We start from the raw sequence: 7,217 nt of genomic DNA on the forward strand, positions 1-7,217 counted from the left end.
TTTCACTCTTTTTTTTTTAGTAAAAGGAATATTTTATGCATTTTTTTATCTATAAAAGATTTCATTGCATTTTTCAAAGCTTATTTTTGACTTAGAGGCCTTAGGTTTTGGTATACCGTATACTTGTACCAAGTTTTATAAAAATAAATTGTCATTATTTCTTTTTCATAAAAGTATACGAGAATATTCTTATGTGACAAATGAACAATTTTTTTCCTCAATAAATAGCATAAACCTTATTAATTATTTTCTAACAATTTTTTTACATCCTTTTAGTATTAACATCACTTCTTAGCTGAGTATATTGAGAACATTTCAAAAGTCCTTCTGGAACGTTCATTGGGTGCCAGAGGAAATTATGTACACAGTACACATGCATAGTGCCTGTTCTGAAACGTTCATTGGTTGCTTTCTTCTGCGGAGTGAATTTTGGGCTCTACAAAAAATATGGCACCCTATGTCTCTATCAATGATCAAGTGACACGTGTTTGGCGTCAGTTTCATTGGCAATCATGGACAAGAGCAGAAGAAATATTGGTAAAGGAAAAAATTTAATGTCTTATAACAAAAATGTGCTTGTTTACTACTCCTTAAAATAGTTATCCGTTTTCTAAAATTACAAAATTGTTTTATTAACAAATTTTATAAAAAAATGTTTCTTATTTTTCCATTTTCAGAGCTAAAAAAGGTGAAACAATACCCACCTATTTGTGTCCTTCTCTTATCATTTTTATGCTGAAAACAAGTAAAAAGATAAACAATTAGATCGGATCCCTTTCATTAACTGTTGTTGTAAATTAGAATTTGCATTTGAGACATATTTTTTTATACTTAAAAGATCTAATTAGTACAATTGTAACTTTGGAGATTAAAGAAAGACTACATATAATTAAGCATTTTTTAATAAATGAGTTTTCGTCCATATATCTTCACACATACAAGATAAAAAACTAAAGTAATTATATATATATTTTTTAACAAAAGGCAGTTGAATCTAGGAGAAAGAGAGATTGATATTTCAACGACATTCCAACTATGGCATCCCAATTCCTCACCTCCAACCAGATCCAAAGTGATTATATAATTAATGTGATGTGTAACAACTAACACGTGTTAGTGTGTTATACTGTTTTAATTAGGAGATTAGGAAATTCATTACTCTTGTATATGTGCTACATTGGCACAGCAAACTGGAATTGGAAGTTTATTCATTCAGCCATGGCAATTCCTCCACTAGGAGAGCTACATCTGACAAACCATACAGAGAGGAAATTAAAGGAAAGGGATAAACATAATTAATCAGATGGAAGATGACCAAAAAGGACATAATAAAACAAAACAAATTACTTGTATAAACTAAACTAAATTTCTCTAGTAACTTCTTGGTTACCCTAGCCGTTGACAAAAAACCAAAGCAAACCAAAAGGAATTATTTTAATATACTAATATCTTATCCTTCTTAATTTTATATGTTTCGGTAACTGCGGGCAAAATTAATTGCAACGCACAACGGCTTTCCCAAAGGAGAAAAAACACACATGACTCACAAATTATAATAATATCAGCCCAAAAAGAAAAAGCAAAAAGAGAAAAGAGCAAAGGCATCAACAACAGCCATTTATACTCTCATGCTGCAAATGCTTCTGGTTCCTCCACGTCGCTCTACTCCAAAAGTTTCCTTCCCCATCATCATACCATGACATTATACAACCAGTCTACATTTACTGCTCCACCCTCTTCTCTCTCCCTTCTAAGTTTTCTTGTGCTATGAGCTATAGCCAATTCTATAGAGAAACAATCTGATCTTCCTTTTCATTATGTCATTATTCAAAACTGCCAAATTCCTTTGTGAATAGTTTAACTTCACTGCATTGGCTACTTCCATAGCTTTTTTTTCTTTTTTCTTTTTCTCAAACACCTATTCTCCCATGGAGCCAATCTTGTTTGAGATATGGTTAAACACTAAATGCAAACATCTCTCCTGTTAGACTCAAACTTGTTGAATCTTGATTCACTATGTTACGAGAAATTAATGTCTTCTGTTAGACTTAAACTTGTTGATTGCTACTTCCATATAGCTAACTGCTGAGAGAGCCTCATCACAAGGTCAAAGTCAAAGGCAAGCCCATCTTGTTTCACAGGAAGAATTAAGAAGGGTACCTAGATCAAATTAAGCTAGAGCTAGCTCCATATATATACATTCAAATATGGATCCTCATGGTCAAGTGAAGGAAGAGTTTCTTGGAGAAAGTTCTTCCTTTTGTGGTGGCTATGATCCGCAGCCAATACTGGTTGTTCCTCAACCAATTGAGGGGCTTCATGAAACTGGCCCTCCACCATTCCTCACAAAAACATACGACATCGTTGATGACCCTTCCACAAACCATATAGTTTCCTGGAGCACGGGGAACAACAGCTTCGTTGTGTGGGATCCACAGGCCTTTTCCATAACCCTTCTCCCCAAATTCTTCAAGCACAACAATTTCTCCAGTTTTGTCAGGCAACTCAACACCTATGTCAGTTATTTCTCTTTCTACTCCCCAATCATATATAACATGATGTTTATTTTATTCTTCTCCTAGTTTTTCTTAGTGTGATGAAATGAAATGTTGTTTTCATTATAAATTGTATATTTAGATTCAATGATATATAACCTTAATTATCTTCTTAATTTGAAGTTCATGAATTAATGTGTTTGTATTAATTCTTCTATCTTCAATTGTCATATTTGGTATTGGTAGGTTTGATTGGCCCCGGTTTCTTTCGTTTATTAGGTTCTGCACTTCCCCTATTTTGATTCTTGAAGAGGAAAAAGCTAGCAGAAAAGTTACAAGATAAAATGACACGAGACAGTATCGATTAATTTGCACCTTTAATCTGCAGTGATGTTGTTATATTTTTATATATTTAAGGCTTAATAAATTTACCACTTTTATCTAGCTAGGTGCTTTAGGTATATAAGAGTTTTATCACATGCATTTGTCAAACCATTATTACAGCGATATTTGATATATAGATTTGAAAATGAAGAAGGAATTTGATGACATGATCTGTAGGGGTTTAGAAAGGTTGATCCAGATAAGTGGGAGTTTGCTAATGAGTTGTTTCTTAGAGGGCAAAAGATTCTTCTGAAGAACATTAGAAGGAGGAAAGCAAATCATCAATCTCACGCAATGCAGCAGCAAGGTGTAGTAGAGCCTTGTGTTGAGGTGGGGCCGTTTGGATTAGATGGAGAAGTTGATCGGTTGAGGCGAGACAGGCAAGTTCTTATGGTGGAGTTGGTGAAGCTCAGACAACAGCAGCAAAGTACCAAATCTCACCTTCAAGAAATGGAAGGAAGGCTTAAAAAGACTGAACAGAAACAGCAACAAATGATGAATTTTTTGGCCAGGGCAATGCAGAATCCAAACTTCGTCCAACAATTAGCTCAGCAAAAGGAGTACTGGAGAAAGGAGCTTGAGGAAGCTTTTTCCAAGAAGAGGAGGAGGCCTATTGATCAAGGGCCTAGTAATGTTGTTGAAGTAGGTGGTGATGATGAGTTATTAGGTTGTGCTGAAGAGTGTTCAAATTTCGTTAAACTTGAACCGCAGGAATACACTGCCAAGGTATTAGAGTTTGAGGTACCTGATCTACCCCTTGTTTTGAATCTTGATGAGGAGAATATTGAAAGCCAAAAGAGAATATTGGAGGAAGATAATATTCGACTAGAAAGTAGAGATAAAGATATTGATGAAGTGTTTTGGCAAGATTTGCTTAATGAGGGTATTGAAGATCATGGTGTACTAGGTGTTGAAGATGTAGATGTATTGGCCAATCAACTTGGTTATTTGGCCTCTAGTCCTAAATAGGAGATTGTCAAGGCTGTATTTTCTATTATTCATTTGAACTAGCTGGGTGACAGTATCTCCTTATAATTCCTTAGATATATACTTTCTGACCAGTTTTTGTGTTGATACTCAAGATATACTAGCTAGACTTAATTTCTTGGCCCAAATTTAAAGCACGTGGTTATCAAGAAATTAATGGAATGGTTGTTCTCGTGGTCTCTCAATAAGTCTATTTCAAAAGTGAACTTTATATCCGAATTTTTGCATGCCATTAATTTTGTGATTTCAACTTCAAGATGCCACGCCATCTTTTAGAAGGGTTTCTGGTACCATGCAGTACACTGGAGAGGGGCCCATCTGGGATTATGGTAACTAGCTTAGTAATAACGTACATATACCTGCAACTTTTTGGGGGTTTTTCATTTTGTATTCTTCATAATTAAGGAATTGGCTTTTTAACCATTTTTCAACACACAGATTCTGATGCACTAGTGTATTTGTTAGTGATAGCGTTTCTCGAAACATCAACTATAGATTGAGTATAATTATCGATTTTTGTGTCTATTTATTTATGTTGTCATTGAAGTTAATCATCAGTCAAAACTCAGCTGAAAGTAGGTGCTGAAAAAGTTAGTTACAAAAAATAAATATTGTGGCTTAAGTAAGAAGTGGTTGGTCTGGCAGTGATGATTGTCATGTGTCAGTCATATACCAACAGGGAGCATATGTAACAATACATGCTGGTGAAATTTTCTTTGAAGAAAGATTTTGCAATGCTTTATTTCCTTTAATGGAAAAGACAAAGAAAAGGCTAAAATAATAGTAGCTCCCTTGAGTTGCAGAAAATTTGATGATGATGTTAAAATGAGTTGGATCATAGGTTGCTTCATCAATTGTCTGCCTAAGTGATAAGGTGCACATGACATGCAAGAGCAGTGTAGCTGGCAGGGCATTTGTAATATTTTTTTAGCCTGGAAATTCCTACTACTAAATATGTGTGCTGAAAATCAATCCAAAAGCTTTTCACTAAATATAAAAAAATAATATTTTCTTCTCATTTCGGTCTTTCCTTTTGTCTTAATTTGTTTTTGCGAAAAGTTAGTCTATTACTATTATTTAGCATTTTTTAAATCATTATAGTGTCATTTGTTATGAAAAAACTGAGTACAAATCTGCACGAAAAAACCCTTCAACCAATCAAAAGATAACATTGATCAATCAAGGTAAGGATTAGACTTAATTAGCAGGAGAGAGAAAATCAAACACCAATCCGGTTCTCTTACGAATTTCGTTTTCTACTGTTTAGCATTTAATTAATTTTTTTATATTCCTACCTTTTCTTATGGCCCAGTCTTTTGAAGGCAATTTTTTTTATGTTTTAATTAATTAAGGGGTTTTGGCCTAATAATCAGAATAAGAACTAAACTATAGATCAATTGTTTTTTTTTTTATGAGGAATAGTTGAATTGGTTTAATAAAGTATGTGACTTTTATAAATTTTATGTTACTTGTATTTGATTTTTCCTGATAAAAAAAAATAACAACTGAACTTAATTAAATTAGAGATCACTCACAAATGAAAAACTTTCGCTGAAATGCTGTAAACGGAAATGAAATACATATTTTTCTTTAACAAATCTGTTTTTATTTAATTATGTCATATTGATTGATCCGCCCTTGAGATTTCCATAAATCTATTTATTTATCCATGGTAGCTTTTCTCGGAAGGTCTCTTTTTGTTTTTATTCCCTTCAAAGCAAAGCCTTTCATTTACACTAATGATTTTATTTATCAATTAATACTTTTTTGATACATAAATGACAAAGCCTACGGGTTTTCACAGGCAGTACGTTTTAAAGGGTTGCACTATAAAGGAGAAGCCATAACCACACAGAACAAGTGCAATAACATCAAATCAGAATGTAATAGAAAACAACACAAATAATATTGTCCCCCAAAAGTCCAAAAATTCCAAGATCAAAATGTCATACAGTAATTCAAGAAACAAAGGAAAAAGAAATACTCTTATTGCAAATGTCACATGACATTAAATTAAGAGGCAAAAGAAAAAAAAAATAATTCAAGACAACTTTTTTGTGATATTAAACGTAGAGCAATTATCAATTAATAGACCGTGCAATATTATTGAAAGTGTAGAAGATCGAGAACTATCCACACATATAAAGATTTCCTTGCATTAACCCATGAAGGATCAACATGATGATTTTGTCAAACATTAGCATCATTCATCTCTTCACCGTTTCTAGCTTTGAGAATTTCTCCTGAATCTGGTGTTGATTGCCTTACTCTTTTACTTGCAACATTCGTAGAGCTTTGTGACTCGATGTCGTCTCTGGATGCAGGAACATAGCCATCTTTACTCTCTTCACCTTCACAACAAGCACCAACTCCAGCAGCACATCTTTTCATATCACCATGGGATATGATTTTCCACCAGTACTTCACTTTCTGAGGGACCATGCATTGGAGACTGGGTATTTACCGAAGTAAACAGTGATGGTGAGACAACCTCAAAAACGCAAGCTTTACATGGCTTCCTACAGTGTTGACTGCATATATGGTTCTATTTGCAAGAAGCACGCCGTATCCGTACTTAGTTTTACAATGTTGGCAATTCAACATGCATGTCCAGAATGTCTTCGGTTTAATTATGGCTGCTTCATCAGCCAACCTTTCAATCTGAAGAATTGCATACCAGTCTCTTTCATTAGAGAGTTTTTTCTGCGCAGCATTGTGAACCTCACAAATTGTAAGAATCTGAGTGTGATGTTTTCAACATCAGCATACAATTTTTTGGCCTTGGTAGCAAACTTGAGTGCCTCCACAAATTCAACTCTTGCCTAGCGCTTACAGCCTTGTCTTTGTTGCATGCACTCCATCGAGGAATTCAAATCAAAATCCAACACTAATTTCTCCTGATTGAAACCACACAATGAAATTAAACCTAACACCCACATATCATGCAATGCTTAAATAAAACATACACGTAAGCAAACATAAAATTGGGCAATTTGGAGTTAAGACAAAATGTACCTGGTTTGGCATACTAAACATCATAATCGACGGTGTTGTAGTCAGGTGAGAGGAAGACGATGAATGGAAGCCCCCTTCCCTGAACTATTATATTTATAGAAGATGGTACAAGATATTTTTAATTGCAATTTTTTTTAATCTTTTAATTAGATTAGATTATATGTCTTCTTTAAAAAACGTGGAATATAAACATTCACGTGTTTGGTACAAGTTTTTTTGTTGTTGAAAAAAACATTCCAGTAAGTTTACTTTTTATCATGTTTTTTAACATTTCTTTCTCCCGAGGAAGGAGTGGAAAAATGATATTTTCACCAGAATTTATTGTTTAATATGCGT

The 7,217-nt window shown here is 33.8% G+C and overlaps 1 protein-coding gene across 1 annotated transcript; it reads left to right on the plus strand.

The window, feature by feature from the left end:
• Nucleotides 1-1,515: 1,515 nt before the first annotated feature.
• Nucleotides 1,516-4,085, plus strand: LOC114402717 (heat stress transcription factor A-6b-like). The gene is made up of 2 exons (XM_028365375.1): nt 1,516-2,516; nt 3,057-4,085. The coding sequence occupies exons 1-2, from the start codon at nt 2,208-2,210 to the stop codon at nt 3,846-3,848; spliced, it is 1,101 nt and encodes a 366-aa protein (XP_028221176.1). The 5' UTR covers nt 1,516-2,207; the 3' UTR covers nt 3,849-4,085.
• The last annotated feature ends 3,132 nt before the right edge of the window (nt 4,086-7,217 follow it).

This window comes from Glycine soja, chromosome 20 (assembly GCF_004193775.1).
Source record: "Glycine soja cultivar W05 chromosome 20, ASM419377v2, whole genome shotgun sequence".
Lineage (NCBI taxonomy): Eukaryota > Viridiplantae > Streptophyta > Magnoliopsida > Fabales > Fabaceae > Glycine > Glycine soja.

Excerpts from the sequence above, each read along its gene's own strand:
- LOC114402717 (XM_028365375.1), top strand. The coding sequence starts at position 2,208 with ATGGATCCTCATGGTCAAGTGAAGGAAGAGTTTCTTGGAGAAAGTTCT. Across the intron at positions 2,517-3,056 it reads TCAGGCAACTCAACACCTAT|GGGTTTAGAAAGGTTGATCC; the intron begins GTCAGTTATTTC and ends CATGATCTGTAG.